The 22,828-nt window shown below is 40.0% G+C and overlaps 1 protein-coding gene across 1 annotated transcript in view; it reads left to right on the forward strand.

The window, feature by feature from the left end:
• Window positions 1-1,032: 1,032 nt before the first annotated feature.
• Window positions 1,033-22,828, forward strand: part of ZNF423 (zinc finger protein 423) — a 100,341-nt gene continuing 78,545 nt past the window's right edge. The window contains exons 1-2 of the mRNA XM_010163511.1: window positions 1,033-4,251; window positions 11,257-11,341. Of these exons, the coding sequence (XP_010161813.1) occupies window positions 1,102-4,251; window positions 11,257-11,341 (3,235 nt within the window). The 5' untranslated portion in view covers window positions 1,033-1,101. The remainder of the gene's footprint in view (window positions 4,252-11,256; window positions 11,342-22,828) is intronic.

Genomic DNA, 22,828 nt, shown 5'->3' on the forward strand with positions numbered 1-22,828 from the left:
TTTTTGACTCTCCAAATGTATGTGAGGTCAGCGCCTTCCCTCGTTTACGTTAATTTTACTTTTGCTTGATTCTGTGGTTCGGTTTGATATCGGACTAGTGGCATTTTTGCTTCACTCAACATCTCCGCATTTATTGGAATTAGGATATTTGAACTCGCTCTCTTCTGTTTCTTGTTAACAATTCTGCTTATGAACGCTGCCAGCATTTTATGTATTTTTCCTAAAATGACTGTTTTGCTGCTGGAGTTAGTACTGTGTTTCCTTATGGTAATATCAAATTATAAAATATTTTCCACAGCCTCATATTGAGCAAAGGAAATAGTTATTAAAAGAGAGGCTGGGCCATTGTTGGTTTATCCTGAAGTTGATTGTTTTGTGATGTCTTGAGATCTCCAATGGTGATTTTCTGGGCTTTTTTAATTTGTTTGGTTTTGTACCAAGCAGGCAACATTACCTTTCATATGAATGAACGTGGTAATGGTGCAGATCTCTTCTCTGATTTTCTTGAGCTGTCTCAAATCTGATGCTGTTATTTCACCTAGATGTTCGACTCTGCTTTTGAGCAGCCTTTCATTCTGTTACAGTTTTGAGAACTGAAGGATTTTGTTTAATGGAGACATTACTTAAAATCATCTTGATGTAGCATTTAAAAAGACCCACAAAATCACAGGTGATCACTTAACACTGTAGCTTTTTGAAATGTTTGTATTGCTTCATTGCACATTGTGTGTTGCTTTCTTTATTCATTGTTTATTGCTTTACAGTACAGCTAGCAGGTGTTAAACCTGCTAAAGAAAAATGGTTTTTATTAATACTATATGTTGGCATATTTGTGAATTATGTGTACAAATATATTTTTATTTCTCTTTCTCAAACCCTCTCTGAAATTCAAGAGAGATTTTTTTTTAGTTGATTTTTTTTTTTATGCTGTAGTAGCAGAAGCCCATAGTGTTGTTGAGAGCTTTGTCCTTATTTCACAGATGCACTGGGAATTGTTTTTAATCTCCTTTCTGCTTTCCCATTACAGATGGTGATGACGACCCACAACTCTCCTGGGTGGCTTCATCTCCCTCCAGCAAAGATGTTGCATCACCCACTCAGATGATAGGAGATGGGTGTGATCTCGGCATTGGGGAGGAGGAAGGGGGGACTGGCCTGCCGTATCCCTGTCAGTTTTGTGATAAGTCCTTCATTCGCCTGAGCTACCTTAAAAGGCATGAGCAGATCCACAGTGACAAACTACCTTTCAAATGCACCTACTGTAGCCGGCTTTTTAAGCACAAGAGAAGTAGGGATCGCCACATAAAGCTTCACACAGGGGATAAAAAGTACCATTGCCATGAATGCGAGGCTGCGTTCTCTCGCAGCGACCACCTCAAAATTCACCTGAAAACCCACAGCTCCAGCAAACCATTCAAGTGTACTGTGTGTAAACGTGGGTTTTCATCTACCAGCTCATTGCAGAGTCACATGCAAGCTCATAAAAAGAACAAGGAACATATGGCAAAGACTGAGAAAGAGGTGAAGAAGGATGATTTTATGTGTGATTACTGTGAAGAGACATTCAGTCAGACTGAAGATTTGGAGAAGCACGTAATGACACGCCACCCACAGCTTTCTGAGAAGGCAGATTTGCAGTGTATTCATTGCCCTGAAGTATTTGCAGACGAAAACTCGCTGCTCTCACACATTCATCAAGCCCATGCCAACAAAAAACACAAGTGCCCTATGTGCCCGGAGCAGTTTTCTTCAGTGGAGGAAGTCTATTGCCACTTGGACAGCCACAGGCAACCTGACTCCAGCAATCACAGCATCAGCCCTGACCCAGTCTTGGGGAGTGTGGCATCTATGAGCAGCGCAACGCCCGACTCCAGTGCGTCAGTGGAAAGAGGTTCCACCCCAGATTCGACCTTAAAGCCTTTGAGAGGACAAAAGAAAATGAGGTCTGTGGACAGAGAGGAAGGCCAGAACTGGTCTAAAGTTACTTACAGCTGCCCGTACTGCTCAAAGCGCGACTTCAACAGCCTTGCTGTTCTGGAGATCCACCTGAAGACCATTCATGCAGACAAACCTCAGCAAAGCCACACGTGCCAGATCTGCCTTGATTCCATGCCTACACTGTACAACTTGAATGAACATGTGAGAAAGGTGCACAAAAGCCATGCCTATCCCATGATGCAGTTTAGCAACATTTCTGCCTTTCACTGTAACTACTGCCCGGAGATGTTTGCAGATATCAACAGCTTACAAGAGCACATCCGTATTACTCACTGCGGCCCAAATGCTACCCCTCAAGATGGCAACAACGCTTTCTTCTGCAACCAGTGCTCCATGGGCTTTCTGACTGAAGCAACCTTGACCGAGCATATTCAGCAGACTCATTGCAATGTAGGAAATTCAAAATTGGATTCCCCTGTCATTCAGCCAACACAGTCTTTTATGGAAGTTTATTCATGCCCTTATTGCACAAACTCCCCCATTTTTGGCTCCATCCTGAAGCTTACAAAGCATATTAAAGAAAACCACAAGAACATTCCTCTGGCACACAATAAGAAGTCAAAAGCAGAGCAGAGTCCAGTTTCTTCTGATGTTGAAGTCTCTTCCCCTAAAAGGCAACGGCTTTCTGCTAGCGTAAACTCAGTGTCTAATGGTGAATACCCGTGTAATCAGTGTGATCTAAAGTTCTCAAATTTTGAAAGTTTTCAAACCCATTTAAAGTTGCATTTGGAGTTGCTATTGAGGAAACAGTCTTGCCCTCAGTGTAAAGAAGACTTTGATTCCCAGGAGTCTCTTCTGCAACATCTCACCGTACATTACATGACAACTTCAACACATTATGTATGTGAGAGCTGCGACAAACAGTTTTCTTCGGTGGATGATTTGCAGAAGCATTTGTTGGACATGCATACTTTTGTGTTGTATCACTGCACCCTTTGCCAAGAAGTTTTTGATTCCAAGGTATCTATCCAAGTGCATCTGGCAGTCAAGCATAGCAATGAAAAGAAGATGTATCGTTGCACAGCCTGTAACTGGGATTTTAGGAAAGAGGTGGATCTCCAGATCCATGTGAAGCATAGTCACTTGGGGAATCCATCAAAGTCTCATAAGTGCATCTTCTGTGGTGAGACCTTTAGCACAGAGGTAGAACTGCAGTGCCACATCACAACTCACAGCAAAAAATACAACTGCAAGTTTTGTAGCAAAGCTTTTCATGCCATCATCTTGCTTGAAAAGCACTTGAGGGAGAAACATTGTGTTTTTGATGCTAGCGCTGAAAACGGTACAGCTAATGGCATGACCCCAACAAATAAGAAGACAGAAGGGGCAGATATCCAGAACATGTTAATGAAGAATCCAGATGCTTCCAACAGTCACGAAGCCAGCGAGGACGATGTAGATGCTTCTGAGCCCATGTATGGCTGTGACATTTGTGGGGCTGCCTACACTATGGAGGTCCTCTTGCAGAACCATCGTTTGAGAGACCATAACATCAGGCCTGGGGAGGATGACTGTTCTAGGAAGAAAGCAGAATTCATCAAAGGCAGCCACAAGTGTAATATCTGCTCAAGGACCTTTTTCTCCGAAAATGGCCTGAGAGAGCATATGCAGACCCATCGAGGCCCAGCTAAGCACTACATGTGCCCCATCTGTGGGGAACGCTTCCCATCACTGCTGACCCTGACGGAGCACAAAGTCACTCACAGCAAGAGTTTGGATACAGGGACATGTCGGATCTGCAAAATGCCGCTGCAGAGTGAGGAGGAATTTATTGAGCACTGCCAGATGCATCCTGATCTCAGAAACTCCCTCACTGGGTTTCGCTGTGTTGTCTGCATGCAGACAGTCACCTCTACCCTCGAGCTGAAAATTCATGGGACCTTCCATATGCAGAAATTGGCAGGAAACTCTGCAACCTCATCACCCAACGGCCAGGCCTTGCAAAAACTCTACAAGTGTGCGTTGTGCTTGAAGGAGTTCCGGAATAAGCAGGACTTGGTAAAGTTGGATGTGAACGGCCTTCCCTATGGCCTGTGTGCTGGATGCATGACCAGGAGCACCAATGGACAGTCTTCGGGCTTGACTCCACAGGAGGTGAACGAGAGACCGTGTGGCAGTCTGAGGTGTCCAGAGTGTAGTGTCAAATTTGAAAGTGCTGAAGACCTAGAGAGCCACATTCAGGTAGACCACCGGGACCTGACGCCTGAGACTAGTGGCCAGAGGAAAGGCACCCAGACGTCCCCTGTTCCCAGAGTAAGTACAGCTAAGCTTTAAAACTTCTGAAGGAGAAAATGTAGAGCTTCAGTGTGACTGACAACTGATCTGATGTTATTTTTTTTTAAACTGTCACTTTATAAAATGACTTGTGCTACTATAAAACCCAACAAAACAGGAGGAAACGTAGAGTAACACACATAGAAAAATCGGATACTGCTCAGCCTTGCAGGCTCCTTGATTCCTAGTGGCAGGTTTTTTATCATAAAACTGCTCTAGATTTACCAACAGAGAGCTGAGACACTTGAATGGTGGGGATTGAGTTTGTCCATGAGTTCTGGTGTTGCTGAACTGGTAGATTTGGAAAAGCTGTGGCATTTCCATGAAGAAAGGAGGTGCTGAGTACCACCCCCCCCCAAAAAAAATCAAAAATCTGATCTGTCATACCTGGGGAATGAGATTCTTTCTTACCAGAGAACTAAACACGAGCAGGAGGTTAAAGGAACTTCTGAGGAAAAATGTAGTGAATTCCACCTGACCTCCCAAATTCTCACCTAAAACAAATTTCTGTGCTGAAGAGCTTGTCATTATGGATGTCTGGCAGAGTGAACGCTGTGAGGCTACTTGGATGTGTGTGCCTGTGCGTGTATGTGTTTTTAAAAGTGATTTTAAAAAGATCTGCTTCGTGACCCTTCCTGTAAGATAAGCAGTTTTCTTAGCAAATCTGGAAATTATTGTCTAATGTGGGTTACATTTGCGCTCTCCTTCAGCATTTGCAGATAGCCTGCTTTCCCATTTCTTAGCTTACAGGATACTTGGGAACATGCAGATCCAAGTAAGGTTTCAGAAGTCTGCTCAGGAGATTAATATCATTTGCAGTTTATAGTCTTTTAAAATTATTTGTTGACATTTTGGTTCAAGAATGGGCCAAGTCAGGCCTTCCTCTGTCAGGAACAGATGGAATGAGAAGTAGATTTTGGAAATCTTCTCAGGAGACCAACAGCAGACACATCTGAGTATTGATATCATCTGACATTTTTAATTAAACATGATGGGGTGAGATTTTCAAAAAGTATCTAAGGAAATTAGGCACCCAACTCCTAATGAATAATTCCAGCCGTAGATGCCTGTTTATTTCGATCTGCTAATTAAAGCACCCATAAACACATCTTACTGCATTAAAAGAACCTGAAAATACCATTCAACTGCAATACCAGAGGCTCTGTAAGTAAGAGAAGACCCTAAGTACGTGCTGAGGACACAGGCTGAAGTGGCTCCAATAGAGCTGGGGCAGGCTGTGTCCCCAGTGGGACTTGTTAGCTCTGGCTCAGCACCGGGGCCGTGCTGGGCAGCAGCATCCAACCGAACGGGGCTGTGCGTGGCAGCTCGGAGCGTGGCACTGCCTGCCCCAGCACCCGCTGGCCTCAACGCCCCCGTTCCAGGCTTCTGAGCAAATCCCACAGAAAGTTTGGGGTTTTTTTCCTTCTTTTTTTCTTTTTTAGTAAAACGACTGTATATTAGTTCCCTCTTCATGTAGTGAGTGTGTGACTAAGCCTCCAGGCACACACACCTAATTCTGGAGAAGACTGAGGGATGGAAATATCACTCCTTCTGCATGATGCCTTTTGAGAGTTCATCTGGAACTCTGGCTAGGTCATTCTCCTTCCTCCTCCTCAGGTCCTTATTTCCTTCTAAATTCCTTAACACACCTCTGTTCTCCTAGATAGGTTTAATTCTTACTTCACATAGCTGTACCGATAGCCTAAAGGATTACCTTTTCTTTCCTGTCAGCTGTCAGAAGCCGAATACATTGCATTTTTCTCTTCTGATTTCTTACTTTAACTCTTTGTTTTCACTGAGAGCTTCTGTACTTGTTCTCTCAGGGGAGAGTTTTAAGTTCTTCAATAAGGTAAATGCTTTGAATTTCGTCCCGTGAGGGCAGGTCTTAGTTCCTTTGTAGAAGATAATGAAAAATCAGCATTTGTGATGATGGCAAATGGTACCTTCAACAGGTGTCTATGGCCTGCACATATGCTAATATCAGAGACCTTTATAGTATGCATCCCAGGAATAGATATATTGTTATTAGGAATAATTCATTATCTTACCCTTCATTATAGGTGCAAGACCTGAATTCTGATATCACTTCATGTAGAAACTATTGGTGTTTTGCTCAGGTTTCTCAAAGCAACCAGTGCCCTTTGTGTCTGTGTAGCACAGGGGTTTTCAAAGAATTACACTGTCTTTTAAATGGTGATAAATCGCTGTATTTGAAGAATAGAGTTTACTTAACTTCACTGGCTTCATAGCGAAGCTAAGCAAGTTGAACACGATCTCTCTTGTCATCTTGGTAGCATGCTGCGCACAGGTAAAATATCATTTTACTGGAGCAATCTTAAGTGCACAATGCATGTAGAGTAATCTGCAGATGTCCAGACAAGAGCTGCTTCTCTCCAATTCTTGAGCACTTCTACATTTCTTTTTTAAACACCTTATAATAGATTTTTCTTTCTTAAATAGAAAAGCAGTTGAAGATTAGGAGAAAGTACAGTCAGAAAGAAAATATAGGGAGATTAGATTTTAAATAGTGGGCATATACTTCAGAGTAAATAAGAATAAGCAGAAGGAAATCCAAGCAAATGGAAAAGGTGACAATGACGTACAGAATATATAACTTCTTTGAGCTTTTGAAATTGCTCCACTCTTAGTTATACTTCTTGAATTGAAGAGAGTGTAGAAGCCTAGAGGAATTTCAGAAAAAAAACTAAATGAAGATTTAACCTCAAAGTGGAAGGAAGGAGGAAAATAAATATTAGCTCTTGATGAATAAAAAGTAAAAATATTTGGTAGGAAAAAAAGATAGAGCAGGAGAAAAAATTATTCCTTTTTACTGTATGTATTTATGTTTGTGTATGTGTGCACATGGATATAGCACCACAAAGGAAGTATGAATATTATTTTATATTTTGTTTGGGGTTTTTTCTGTTGAATTTTTGCAGGTTTTGTTCTGAAAATCAGTTGGAGACAGCTAGGTGAGGATCAAAAAGCACTCAGAATTGCTTGGCAGTTTTGTTGTTGGGTTTTTTTTAATATCTGTAAGAATGAAAGAGAAAGCACATAACCCTTGAAAATGCTGCTGTGTTCTGTCTTCCTCACATACATTTTAGTATAGCAAATAGCCAGGAAGAAGTAACATACATTTTAGTATAGCAAATAGCCAGGAAGAAGTATCTATGAATTCATCACCTGTGTTTCTAGGACATCTAACCAGGATCTGATCATGAGGGTCAGCGAAGGTAGATTTCCAGACAAAGTTTTTGCCTCCTGTACATGGAAACATCTGCATCAGAGGGTTTGTATTAGGAGATTTTTAAGTGAAGTCAGTGGTCTTCTGCGTGGAATATCACTAAGAGGAATAAATAAAATATGCCTTTTTGGTAAAAGGTTGCTCTAACATCAATTTGTGTTTGATTGTTACAGTTAGTTCTACATGAGCTATTCTATTTGGATAGGACTAAAAGGGTTTTTAGATGAGTATCACAAGTGGAGGTACCGTTTCAGTATCTGGCACATGTATAGCCCAAGACCTTGTTTTATTCTATTACGATTGCATCAGTCGTAAAGCTTTAATTTTTCTGAATATATTTCTGTGCATAGGAGCTTCAGTATTGAATACATTTTATTAATTCCTTTTAACATGCCTTTTAGAGGAATGTACATGTCTTGAGAAACATGCAGTTGTTTAGTATTGAGATTTCTCATTACCTCTTGTAATACTGCGAACTGTCACGTTTCAGGCTGCTCTTTCTTATACAACAAATTTATCCTGATTTTGTTCTGTCGTTATAATGAACAACACTTATTTAACATTGATAGTGGCTCATGCTCAGACTTCAATTAAATTTCCATCTTGAATGATGTTACTATATTTGGCCCACCTAGGTCATTCGGACTGAAGAAGCAAAGGAGGTGGCATAGAAAGTTGGAAGAATTAACCCTATTGTGCTCCTTTACTCAATTCCTTTTCTCCTGCACCCTTTCTTGGAGTCAGTTCATTCTCTTTGTTCTTCTCTGCAGCCCTTCTCTTCCCTTGTAAATCCACTTGAATGGAGGAATATATTCTTTTTAGAACAGGAAACCATTTCCAGATTTAAAGGAGGACAGTCTGGAAAACCCATGGGAGCAATAGTTGCTTCAGAAAAGAAACCAGAACCCTCTGTTGTTAATACTGCTGCTTTGTGCCAAGATTAGAATTAAGTGTCTTGACTTAATGGGGATTGAGCTCTCAGCTGAAGACCTGCTCGTCTGCTCTCTTATGTCACCTAGATGCTGTCACGTAGACTGTTAGCTCCTCAGAGTCTGGGCACCTTTGTTGTCACCACATGTCAAGACAAAACTTTAAAAAGAGATAACTAACCCATGAGTAATGTTCATGAAGCCATGATACCCCCAAATTCAGTAGAAGAAGAACGTATTTGGTACCACAAATAACATAACCTTGTATTAAAACTAGTGCTCCCCATTTACTGAGAACAGAAGTATGTTTTTGTGTCATTCCTTTAAAAAGAATTATTAGTGAGCCAAAAATTCAGCTCTTGCATCTTTTCCATATCAATTTGAGTGCTAATCTAGCTATAGTTATTTTGTGGTCTCTATGAGGCCGTTTATTAACCTCATTCCATATCAAGCGGGGTACCTTATCACAAGAGCGTTGCCTCAGTTAAGCTGCTCTTTTGCATGCATGTTTCTCAGCTGAGGCTCAAGATAATACTCAGAAGTTGTCTGAAATCTGCCGTCTTCTCTGAAGGGTGGTCATGCCAAGCAGAATGTTTTATAATTTTGTGAAATGGTGTGGAGAAGTTTACACTGGGTGTGTGGATAAACGAAGACATCCTGTCTCCAGATCTGTTAGTAAGCAGTTTTCAGAAGCACCGAAATAAATTTTAAAAAATGAATCATTTGTCTGCATTTAATATAACTTTAAAGATTTGAAACAGAGTTGAGCTGAAATATTGTCCTTCTTAGCTAGTTACTTGGGGAACCCTCATAGCAGAGGTAGGTGTTGAACAAGGCACAGAACTTAGTCAGCTTTGAAGTTCTAAAGAAGAGGAAGGTTTCAAATTTTAAATGTAACCACATGAATCATTCGCCGCCCAATCCCATTTTTCTCTTCCAAGGTTTTTTGTGTTTTGTTTTGTTTTGTTTTTAAGGTTAGAGGCCCTCAGTGTGTGTATGCCAGTGTGTTTGAGAGGACATGTGTACGTATGTGTGCTGTGCTCGTCTGCTGGAATAGATTCCCAAGAAAGAGTGCTGCAGAAATCCAGCTGCTTTTCCATTAACAGCCTTGATTTCCGAATGGACTCCAGGAGGATACTTTCTTGAGCTGCCTAGGGATAACTAGCCAATCTAAACTATTTCCTTTTATATGGTTGGCTGTGTCAGGTTTCAGCCAATGGAGTATAGCCTTCTTATTATCATGTTAATCACCCATTGTTATTTTAGCCCAGAAAGCGCTGCCTATGTGCAAACACATACTGTGTACAGAATCCATGGAATACACATAACATCCATAGACTGGTGCATTTTTTATTATGGTATTACAGCATGTTCATTAACCTCCAGCAGGCTAACTTGTTGCCATTGATGACATGGGAAGTAGTTAAGAAGCTCTTGGCAGCACCTAATTTGTTCTTTCCTCAGCAGGTGCTTGAGGAAATTGGATCCCATGGGCTGAGAGGGTGACAGCAACTCCTCTGTTTAACTCAAAACTTCTGACTTATCACTGCTGTCCTAAAAATGGGATTCTATACCTAGGTGTGGGGTGGAGGCTGTAAGGAAAAATATAGTGCATCTAACAGTGCACAAAAAATACCCACAAAATATTTTGCTCCAAAAATGTTAAGAGGGTGTTATTTACTGAATGGGGTTTCTCAGTGCTAATGGCTTGGGATTCTCATCCATTCCTCAGCTAACTGAGCTTGTGGCCAGCGTGTGGAGATTTCAGGTACCAACGTTCTGCTGCCAGCCACTCTGGCCATAAGCGTACGGACCACACGCTCATGCTCATGCCTGGTGGCAAGCGTTGCAGTAGAAGTAATTCTCCAGGAAGAAGACACACAAGGCCAGATTTTTCTAAATTGCATGTCGAAAGATGTCTATTTGGATAGCCTGTTCCCATGCAGTAAATGAGCATGCACATTAGACCAGAGCACCATAGTCCTGCTTTGGGAAATACGTGTTTTTGCAAGAGTAGAAAAGCTTAGCATTACTGATTTATTTTTTTCCTAACTCGGATGTCTAACTTCTCAACATGCATTTTAATTTCTGCAAATGATTTCTTGGATTTTTTCCTGTCATGTTGCACAAGTACATGCACCGCTGTCAGGCTGAGTGCAAACCCCATTTTCCCTATTTAAATAAATGGTTCATGTAATTGCCTCTTCACACTATCTCCTGACTTCTGCAGCTCAGCCTCCCTGGTATGACTTTGAGACAGAGAAAATACAGAACAGATTGTGCTAGGAAACGATTCTTTGTGGTAATGCAGTTTTTCCAGGACTTCTGATAGAAGACCATTACAAAATGTATTTTTTCCTTTTGTCCTTCACTTCCCCAAGTAATTAAAGGTGTTTTGCCTACTTTATTTTGAGTTTAACTGAGGATGGAATTTTCTGAGGAAGTTGGTCTTTTTCTGAAAACAGAGTTACCTTTCAATGTCTTTTATTTCACTTTGCAGGAATTTTTACTGCAATGGGTTAAATCACATGTGCAATCTGATGATGGCTCAAGTAATCAGATTTTCAAGTACTATCATTTGAAATTTTTTAAGTTGAAAGAAAAAATTCTCCTAAAGCAGGCTGTTAATTAGAGATATTATCTGTGGTCCTGGAAAAGCCCAGCCCAACTTACTGTCTTGTTGGGGATATATGAGCAGAAAAGGCCTCGGTGGAGGAAAGTTGAAACACGTAACATGCTGTATTCATGATCACACTTGCCTTATGTAACAGTGCAGTTTTCTCTAATCTCTTTTTGGTTATTAAACAGAAAAAGACCTATCAATGCATCAAGTGCCAGATGACCTTTGAGAATGAGAGAGAGATACAAATCCATGTCGCTAACCATATGATTGGTAAGACATTCTTTAAACTAGGCCACTCATCGGCTGCTTGTTTTTTGCTACTCTTTGAAATTCACTATTCTAATAACTTGTTAATATTCATGCTGCAATTTATTTTTTTTATCTTTCAAGGAAAATGATTTTGATGTAATGATTCTTCACTTCAAAGCTTTTTAAATATGTGGTTATAAAAGTGTTACTGCTGAGCTTTTTTCCTTATCCTTTTGAGTCCTCATGTAGCATTTTCATTTATATTAAAATCAAACTTTTGACAGTATCTTCCATTTGATAGCATAAATTTCTCTCTATCCATGTAAAAAGTACTTGCCAGTTGTCAACCACTTAGGAGCAATTATGTTTCAATTTTGTATGTCATGACATTGAATAGATTTAACTGCTAGCATTTTCCCAGCTAAGTGTGGTGAATTCCTGAGGAACACTGTCAAAACAAAACACTTACAGTTATTTCAGTGGTTTTTTTTTTTCTTTTCCCAACGATTATGGACTTCAGAAAGTTCAACTTTTCAGACATACAAATGTTTTAAAAATCAGTGCTTGCTGTCTTTTACTACAGTCCTGTCACAAGAGTGTGTAGTAAAGTGTTATTGTAATCTGATGGGTTGTATTTCTGCTGCAGCTGTATGATTGCTTTTCTGATGAACATAAAGAAATGTTTTTCCTGTCTGTACAGATGTTACAAATGCATGTGTTAGCCCAAGAGGTCGGTTTATTTTGATGCATAGACCACAAAGGAGTTACTTACACATGCCACTGTAGGCATATGTAGGATGAGATCCTTGAAGGACCCTACAGCACGCTCTGTGTGTCTAATATGTTCATATGCAGCATTTATCTCCCATAAGTGTAATGGTTTTCCTTCAACAGTTTTACATTTAGGAAATTATTCCTTCATCAAGGCGTGTATGTAACTCCTATTATCTTTGAAGTGAATTATACATAAATACCAGAGATAGAGAAATACGGACTAAGATGGTCTTCGCACCCCCACCCCCAAGTGAAAAATATACATGTCAGTCACAATAATTTTCATCCTAGAGCCAGGCAGGAGTTAGAAGTCAGTGTCAAGCAGGTTAAGATGAAGATATCTAAAAATGTTTGATTTTGTAGCAGGTGTTAATGTAATCTCTTGTTTGCAAGCTTGAAGAGTGAGATCCTTGTTAATTGGACCATAGTGATTTCATACAACTCCCCCCTAGATTTTTTTTTTAAGAAGTCTGAAAGAAAGAAGTCCTTAGGCAAGCTTAGCACTTGTTTCAACTCAATTTGTGATCCAGTAGCTAATAAATGATTTTTAAATACAAAGGTCATGAAGTGCTGAGTTAAGATCAAGATGGGAATTCTTTTTCCTTTTGGAAACATATAATGTCTTCATTTTCTAGTAATTGATGTGTGTTTATTTATCTATCATTATGTATCAAAATACTGCTGTCTGGAATAATACACAATGACATTTATGATATTACACAGTTTGCTATTAGTGCTATCAGAAAACAGCAGTGGTAGGAGACATAGGATGCTTAGAAAACTGATGCTGCTGTTTGTGAAAACTATACCTATTGTTTCTTTGAAGCTTTACATGAGTTATTATACTTATTTGGAAGAAGCCTATATAAATGCAAAGGTGCATATGGACTCAGGTCTGTATACCTAGGACTTTGTAAATGCCAGGACATGGTAAGAAATTATGTGGTTATTCCATTGTGGAGTCATGTTTTTGTGTCTCTCTGATGAGATAAAGACTGAGAATGTTCATTATGGTCAAGTCATCACTTTTTTTGTGGTGCAGTTTAGGAAAGAGTTAAGTATAGAAACCTGTAATAAGGAGCTAAGCTTCTTCCCATCCTGGGCATCTCAGATGGTTCACAGGCACTTGGGCCTCCTCTTTAGGACAGTCACTTCCTCTGAAAAGGGGTTGTCACTGAGTCCGCTGTTGGTATTTGCTCTTTACTGGCGAATACTGAAGGGGAAAGGAGAGACTAGATGTCACCATTTCTCCAGCAATCAATGCTGTGCGGATTTTTGGTGTTAATTTGAATAGTGCTGCGTCAGTAATAGTAAGGAGAGGGATGGATTGCCTCTCAGGCTTGTTCCTGTGCCCTTTGTTCAAAGCCTGAGAGCCTTGATCCCATACTCAGGCCATAGGAGGGACAGGCACATGCCTCCTTACCACTCAGACTGGTTTATTACTTATAAAATAAGGGGTGCCAGAGTTTCCCTTCTCTGTGTTAGACCAAGTCTAGCCAGATGGGCAGCGAGAGAAAGAAGCTAATATAGCTGTTTCTGCAGTCCAGGTCTGAGTCACAGAGGTTATTAATGTCATCGTTGTCAATTTAAGATCTCCAGATGAGGATTTGTTTGTGCTGGGAGGGCACTGAAATCCCTGGGTGAACATACAGGTGTTTGTGGGGCAGGGAGGAGCTTGCCCTCAGACTGCCTCCTCAGGAGCTTAAGGTTGGACTCATCTCAATGAACTTGTATCTGTCTAAAACTGGACTCATCTCAATGAACTTGTATCTGTCTAAAATTAAGGTGTCTGGTTTAATATAGTCATTGAGGTGCCATCTGGGGAAAATGAATCATTGATACCAATCTAAGATAAGAGTGTGACTAGGATGAGCATTTCCAGGGAGAGATTTTTATCTCTCTCTTGAATTTGAAGTGAGCCAAGACAATGAAGTTAGCCTTGACATGTAATTGTTAGGTAAAAAACCCCTTGGCTTTGTTAATCCAAGACCTCTCAGCAGCACTTTCTTCTCATACTCTGAGAAACACAAAATCAATAGTTGAGATATCCTAAACACTTGCTTAGTTTTATTCTGCTGAAGTGACTGTCAACAGGGGAATCCCTGCTCTGTAGCAGCGACACCTCTTAACTATCAGTGTCCATAATAAGATTAAAGAATTCAGTTATTTCTTACATTGTAGTCTTAAAAAGTGCATCCAGTTAAGTTGGCTGTACCTCCCTCTTCAACCTCTCGGCTTCTCAGTCTGGAGTGGGAGGCCCTGCTTATAATTCATGGAGGTAGGGGGTTTATTTTTTTCAAAGCAGTATGCAGGGAATTTCGAGTGCTACTCCCACACACTGCTTTGAAAAATTACCCTTCTGCACTCTAGCCCTTCATATCCTGTGCACAAACACAGAGGCATTTTGGGTCCTGCGCAGGGTCCCTGGGGAAGGAGCAGGCTGGATACATCCCCAGGGGAGGTAAATGGGAGATGTTTTGTTTCATTTTACACTGGGGCCTGTAGGAGGGCTGTCAGCAGCACAACAGACCTCCTCAGCTCTGGTTAGCCAGGAAGGGATCTGTTTAGAAATGTTTTCAGCCAGGGGGGGTTCAGGGTGGAATTTTTAAAGAGTAGAGGTCTTTGAAACATTGCACTGATTGGGGCTCCTTTGAAACATTTCCATGCCCACAGAAAGGAGATCCCCCTTTGAAACATTTACAGGCGTTGGGGAGTCCACCTGGGAGTATATCAAAAACTTTCAGTAGTTCTTGCTGCCTCTGTACTTGCTTACCTCCTGTTGCGCTGACCTGGCAATGTTTAAAGCCTCTCCCCCTTATCTCTGCACCCACCACTGCCTCTGATCTGCAGTCTGAGGGGCAGGGGAAGATGGGCCCACACAGCTGTGGGCTCTCTGGACGGCACTGAGCAGCCATGGCAGCAGCCAGAAGCACAGAAATCTGTCAGGGCAGCTTCTCCCCAGGGGCTGGGGGAGCCATGGAACTTCAGTCTTCATCATGGGGCCACCGCTGAGTCCGCACAGCACGTGAGCGGTGGCTGCCCCTGGGAAAGTGCCCTGGCACTGCCCCGTCCCACACTGCCAAGGGAGCCCTGCATAGGCAACATGAGGATCAGGCCCAGGGTTTTCCTGTTGGGTGTTTACAGCTGTCTTGTTCCCACAGCCAGGCTGGGTGCCCTAATTAATATTTTTCAGGATGCCCAAAATTCCACAGACTCTGCAGGCAGGTCCAGTTGCCCAGTATCAAGGGAAAGTGCATTCGGATCCATGCTGGGGCTCTTAGCTGTTTGGAGAAGTGGACACAGCAGTGCTTCTCTCTGTCTGGGTTAGATGGATAATGTTTTCTCTTTAATGTTGAGAAAAGACAAACGAGTGTCCCCACCCTTCTTTCTCCCTTTCTCTAAAAAAGTCTCCTGGCAAACGTGCGCGGGAAACTCAGCTGGGGTGCAGTTAGTGCTGGGACAGGGAAAATGATGATTCTTGGTCATGCCCTAACACTGGGATTGCTGAAGGACCTTCCTGCCTCCAGCTCCAGAGGAGTGTAAACGTTTGTGGGCTCACGAGAGGCTGTCCAACTCCTCAGAGCTCAGCAGAGCCCTTCCCCAGTGCCGGTCCTGTCCCTACATGTGCAATTGCCGGTGCTCCCAGACAAAATTCACATATGAATGCTGGTGAGCAGCAAGGGAGTGGGCACAGGCAGGACGTGCTGTGGTGTGTGCAGTGTGAAGCGTGAGGCCCTCTTTGTGCTTTGAGAGCCACTGGGGACAAAAGTGAGTGCTGGAGGGAAACTTCCAGGAGTCACATTGAAGTTGTTCACTGGTCTGCTTCTTGGACTGCTGTCTGGATAAATACCTCCCTGAGTGATGTGATGGGGATGACCAAACACCATGTTTGGAGAAATGGGGAGAGTTTTCTGAGTACTAAGCCGTGACACAGAAACATGCAATCACAGAATCATAAATGCTGTGAGTTGGAAGGGACCCACAAGGATCATCCAGCCCAATTCTTGCCCTAGCATAGGACAATCCCAAGATTCAGACCATGTGTCTGAGGATGTTGTCCAAATGCTGCTTGAATATTGCCAGCTACATATCATACATTGTATGTAGTGTAGGACTCTACTCCAATACATATTGGAATTACCTTTCCTGCCCTTGGAGATCGTGTTTCAAGTTCTGGAAACACTCTGCCAGAATTAAACACAAAGAGGAGGGATAACATCTATCCACAGTTGTGTTTCTTTCAGATGCATACAAGTATTCTAAACAAAAAATTACCAAATGGAGGATTGTTATTTTGTTAACATTTAAAAACTATAGAATAGTTAAAAATAATAAAATAAGTTTGTTGCTCATAAGAGGTCAAACTGCAGTAATAACTACAGAATCAATTTTCTAAAAAGCAGCAATTTAGAAAGTTGATTATATGTTTGAAAGAATTAGCAGTTGATACCAAGCTCAGTTGCTGAGATGAAACTAGCACAGTGGTGAAGGAGCTGAGATGGTATTCAAAATGAAACGTAAACCAGTATATTCCCAGTTATGTTTTCCTCTTCTGTTTAAAAACTGAAGCAAACAATTTTATCTTTTGATTTAGGAACTCATAATTTTCATAAGTTCAGATCTTAACAAAATCACTAATTTATAGATTACATAAATAAAACTTTAAACTAATTTTGGATTGTCTTGAACTCCTGCCTGTCACAGCAGATTCTAAATGTACGTGTATGTGAAAAGGATGTAGGTAAGGATTATTTTTGCAGAACTGACTTTTATAGATGTGGAAATACTACCCCCGGGCATCTCTGATGAGGATGTAAAGCATTTCTGATACTTGGGCCTGATTTTGTGAAGGGCTTCGTTCCTCGTTCTTGTTGATTTGGGAGTTGAGGACAACTAATGCTTCTCAGAATCTCTCTTATAATAAAAAATCTTTTATTTTATATGAAATGAATGTAGTCAATATTGGAAGGAGGGCAGCTTTAATTCTTGTAAAATTCCCATTTTCCAGTGTATTTTATTTAACACAGTAATTGAAATCTAATTGATTTAATGTTTAAGGTGCTATTTGGTAAATACGTTCCCTTCCATTAAGATACCATCAGGACATTGTGTCCTGAGACAAAACTGTTTAATTCTTGAGGGAAACTCTTCAGACCTAAGGAGCAGTGTTAGTTAAAGCACATGCATGGTAACAATGATGATGACATTGTAAAGCACTGCCTTGGTAATAGCTTTCAGGCATTAAGGCAAATAAAAATGTGCCAGATTGTTTTTGAAGCATTAGATGCAAATTATCAACAGGAACATATTTCTGGACTCAACAGCTGAATGTGTGAATTAATTATGGACACATTAGGAACTCAAAAATGTTTTTTTAACTTCGTTGTTTGTAAGCATATTCCAAGCAATTGCTATTTTAATGCAGAAATGAAGGTTCAACCTTCATATATTTACCCAGTGCTTGCTCCAATATCCAGTACTACATGGACTTGTTTTGACTGACATTATGTGCTAGACTTTCCTTTTGCAGCGGCTGGCTATTGTGAAAGACTAATTTTATCTAAAAAAAACCCAAAAACCCTAAATGTACTTACTTGAACAGATGAACAACATACATGATGTTTCCACATCCACATGAGAGCCTTAATCCTGCTGCGTGAGTGCTGCGGGCTGGCCAGCGTCCTCTGCCTGACTGGAGCTTGCTGCTGGCCTGGGCTCTTGGGCAGAGGGATTTGCTTATGCCAGTAGGTCCTCGTGTTATTTTGTCCAGCTCTAAGCCCTGGGCGGGTTTTCTATTTTTTGTGTTAATTATTTTTAGCATTAAGCACTTGTGCAAGTAGTTAACTAAGGTTGTAATGAGTATGGTGTATAAAAGGCTAGCAATGTTTTGTTTTAAAAGCCGCTACAGTTTTTAAGAATGTAGTCACACTGAAAGCCAAATTGCTGTTGCTAGCAGACAGAAGCAGCTCCCTTTACTTAAGTATAAACAATATTGGCCCTTAATATAATCTGTTACTTAATTGGTTTCTTACTTTAAAACTGGTTTCATAACATTACCTTTTTAGTGTCCCTTCCTTTCTAAGGCTGGAAAATTTATTACCAAAATCTTAATAATTTTATCCAATCGTATTGTGCAGATGTGGCCTCCTGCAATTGTTGTCTGTGCATGTTTGCTCATACAAATTACTCCGTTTCATGAGAATGTATTTTGTTTTGCTTGTTTATCTACCAGGAAAGAAATAACATTTCCCTTAATGTATTCATTCATATATTCCTTTTGCATTTTTCATTTCATTTACAACGTGGTAATAGTAGTTCAGTTTTCACTGACATTTTTATAGCTGCTATGACAACATTCCTGTTTTGCGTGATACATGCATAATCGGCTGTGATCACAGTTATACATTGCTTTCATTCTTTCTTAACTGTGTTAAGATTCCTTACAGCCTCCAAACTCAATTTTCATATGCAGTTGTGATTGCACCTGTTTAAATGTTTTCCTGGTAGTTTCATATTTATTCATAAAGAGAGCAGTTGATAAAACACCTTTTCTGCAATCAGTCTGAGTTTTAAGTGTGTTGTTTTCTTTCTTCAAAGTTATCATTAGCAAGCACCTCAATCTATTCCCAGCCTTTCAACATCAGTTACACAGTGTGGCAAAAAAAATGCCATTTTTCAGTAAACTTTGCCCTGTGTAGCAGTGATTTCTCTGAATGTGTAACTTGTTCTTCATTTTTATTAATGCTGGTAACCTTGAAAACCGTTGTACATTTGTATTTAAGAGTCTGCAGAGATGCTTTCTGCCTGTTTCTCATATTTTATATGTGTGTGGCCATGTATCTCTTAAGTTCTCAAACAAATTTCTTAGCCCCTCTTTGCTAATCTTGAATCTGGAAAAGAAAGCAAGTCGTCACCATATGCAGTTTGGATTCTCCCTGCAGATGGCAAAATGACTCTATTCCTTCCCAGTGGAGAGGTCAGCACCCCTCTGTGTCCTACTTTCGAGAAAAAAACACCAGAATATTTATTGGGGGTTGGGGGAGGGAGCAAAGCCTCTGTCGTTTCTAGGTGTAATCTTCAGACTTTGTATAAATAAAATTTTCAGGAACTTGTGCTCCTCATGTGAATTATGGGACTGATATCTGTATCAGTTATGTCCTCAAATCTAAGTGTTGATGCTCCCTTTATGGGAGTTTACTAACAGATAATGGTTTTATCTAGAGAAAGTAGATGTTACCCCCATTTCTTCTTTATTTGCCAAACAAATGTATTGCTTTGGAAATGTTAGGTACCAGTACTGCCTTTTTTTAAGTGACAGAAAGCTTTGTGCCTTTTTGTGAGTGAGATCTGAAATATGAGAAGTGAATAAGGAATGAATGTTTAGTGAAGCTGGAAAAAGCCATACTGGGTTAGTTAGGAATTAGCTTAGGCAGGGTTATAATATACTCCTTTTACCTCTTTGGGGAAACCTAGACAAGGTTCCAGACTGTTTCCAGTCATAGGAAAATGGGGAAAGAAAGTATATAATACTAGTAAACTATAATGAAATTCCTTTTCTACTAATAAAATTCTGGATTTCATTCTTTCTGAATATCTGGTTCAATCTTCAGCACTTCTGAGCATTGGACCTAAATTGTTTATTTTTCTTTTTCTTTTTATCATGGAACAACCCTCTGGTTTTGAATCAGTGAGGGTACTGGCATACATATGCTGAACCTTAACTGTAGTTATCAGAGAAATATGGTTTGTCTATATGTTAAAGGTCCAGATTTGTTCTTCCTGTTACTTGGTTGACTTCAAAGGGAGACAGTTGGCCTGTTGCCTTTAATTATCGTTCAAACTAAATGGCATCCTTAACCTTGGGGAAGATTTAATCTGATCTCCTAGAACAAAAGGTCACCAACTGACATAGCCCTTAAAAAACATTATTTGTGTTGTGTCCTAGCTGGCAAGCCAGTCAGATCAAACATAGCCCTCCCTGTGTGCTCTGCCTCTTTGGGGGACTGGCACCTTTTTTTTTTTCTTTCTTCATTTCTGGAGGAAAACTTTTGTACCCTAAGGTTCCATACAAGTGACCCTCATGAAGGAAGCCTATGTAAATTATTTAAATGCTTTTACTTGTTTTTTCAGTGTTTCAAGGTTCCCAACACATATAAAGCCTTTGCAGGAATCGTCTCTGTCATTTGCACCCGATGTGCTTGCTTCCTTGTATAGCAAATTTTTGTCATAAACTCATTTTCGTTCAATTTATTAGTAACTTTTGACAACTTTGGGCCTTTGTAATAATCAGTTTTTAACTGAATATTTTGATTTGGCAGATTCATTGTGTGCCATTTTAAAGCTTAAATTTCTTTAATTAAAAAATAAAAAACTTACCATTTTTGCGACGGCCAGTGGCTACTATGTGATTGCACAGTAAGCTTGAGGAAGAAGACTTCAGGTTGTCCTTGTCGGATTATCCTGCAATAATGACAAACTTAAAAGAACTGACAAGTCATGATGTTATAAATGAAAAAAAAAATTGTCCTGCCACAACTGAAAAAACCCAAAGAAACCATGTGTGTGAATACTATGGTCTTCAAAAGACAGAGCTCTGTAGCAGACCAAAACGCCTCGGTGGTCCGGGTGGTTTCCATAGTTGTCTGTTTCACCAGTATGTTCTCTCTGCCTCTCCTCTACTTTGTGTTTTGTGGTTTGTCCTCCTGGCACAAACCCAGGGACAGATGAGGTGAATGAGGTGCTGACTCCATGGGGAGGAGTTGAGCCTTTCTACTTCCTGCTTCCTATAGGAACAGGCAAAAACCAATTTGATCTGGTGATTCCTTCTATTGCACCCCCTGAATTGGTGGAGGAAACTACAAAAAATGGCATTGCAGGTAGGAATACACAGCACAGTTCTGATGTGTATAAATCCCTGCTTCAGTCAGTCACAGCCTGCTTCAGATTCAATCCTGCCTTCAGATGCACATCATCCATCATCTGGTGGACAGTCAAAGGCCTTAAAAAATGACCAAATCTTTTGAACATTCTGCTTGTAACTGTGAAGTGTTTAGATTTTATGGTGACTATATCTGATTCGCAGGCAAGTTTTTTAGCGTGGTTCAGGTTAGGCAGATCCATTGGTTTTAGGTTTTGCTCTAGGTAGAGTCTGGGTGTTTTAAAGGATCTGCATCAACTAGCACCACTGGTATGTCCTCTGCTGTTATGTTTTGCACTCATCAGCTAGCACATATTGGGGTATGGACAAATATTTCTTAAACCCCATAACTGTGAATTATATCCAGGAATAAATATTGGCAACAAAACTTAAATGGTGAAACCTCATGCAATGAACAGTAACTGATTCAAGCTGGGCCAGATGTAGATAGCCAAAGCTGAAGGAAAGAAAGTATTCCAGTAACATTTTCTTCTTTTTTAACTTTCTAGTTAAGTATTTCCTTTTTAATTTTTTTCCTTTTTCTTTAATAAAAAAGGCAAAAAAAAGGATAGAGCAATTTTTGAACTTTTGATTCAGTATTTGTACTTAAAATCTAGGATTTGGTGGGGGGGAAAGAAAAGTGGAACAAACCTCCCTACCCCTTTAAAATCTTTTACAACTGTTAATAGCTGTGCCTCCACTTACAGGAGAACACCAATGGAGAGAATTTCCCTTAGAGGCTAATTCTAATGTGCCAGAAACTGAAATCAGCAATGTCTGTGTTAAACCTGAATGGTGAACTTTAAAGGAATAGGAAATTTAAATTATGAGATGTTAGTTGCTTGGTTAGTTTACTTTATATTGCATTTGAAAATCTAGATGCAGAATGTTAGGGTTTTTTTAATCTAAGACTTTTAAGTTACATATCCTTTGATTTAGTCCGACAAGGAAAAATTACAAAAATATGGTGAAAAAGCAATCTATAACTTCTTTCTTGTGTGTGTGTAATTACAATAATTCAAAAATAATGACCTGAAATTTAAGTCTGTAGTCCTTTTAAAATTTTATTTTGTCTCTTAAAAAAAAAAAAAGCATATTCTGCTACTCCATAGTTATACAGAAATCCAATACTACAAAAATATTTAAGGTATTGGAAAAGTTAAATATGTTATTAGAGCATTATTAAAAGGAAAGGTGGGTTCTTTTCATGTTTTCTCTGAAACTTGTAAGGATTTTTTTTGTAAGTGTGTTAACAGTGTTTACATCCACTGTCAGGGTGTCTAACACCCAGGTACCCATCATACTCTTTGATTGCAGGAGATTTCCATGCATAAGAGTTCAACTCTGGGTGCCAAAGAGTCCGTGTAGAGTTGATGTGAGAAAAAATCACTGTGTATTTTCTGAACAGCCTGTATTGAAACAAAAATGTGCAGTTGCTTGTAAATGCTTCACTGCCAAGCAGCTCGAGATGGTGAAGGTTAGCAGTTCTGAGTTCAGCACAGACATTTCTTGTAAACTATTAACTACCAAGTGGTTTGTGTTTTGTGCACTCATAGTCCCTGCAATCTAAACATTGGTCTGCAATTTTAAAGAAAATAGGCATTTGTCATGCAGGCTAGCAGGCCAGATTTCAAGTAACACAAAGGTGTGTGTCTGTTACCTCTAGAAGTATGACTTAATACACTTTTATTATTAACACCTGAGAATATTGGAGTTTGTTTTTTCTTTCAGTGGAAATACTATTAGACTGTAAGTGTACAAGGTGTAATTATATCTATCTTGCATTTTTATTCTTGTTTGAATATGACTTACTAGGG

This window comes from Antrostomus carolinensis, unplaced genomic scaffold, assembly GCF_000700745.2.
Source record: "Antrostomus carolinensis isolate BGI_N321 unplaced genomic scaffold, ASM70074v2 scaffold9402, whole genome shotgun sequence".
In the NCBI taxonomy this organism is placed as follows: Eukaryota; Metazoa; Chordata; class Aves; order Caprimulgiformes; family Caprimulgidae; genus Antrostomus; species Antrostomus carolinensis.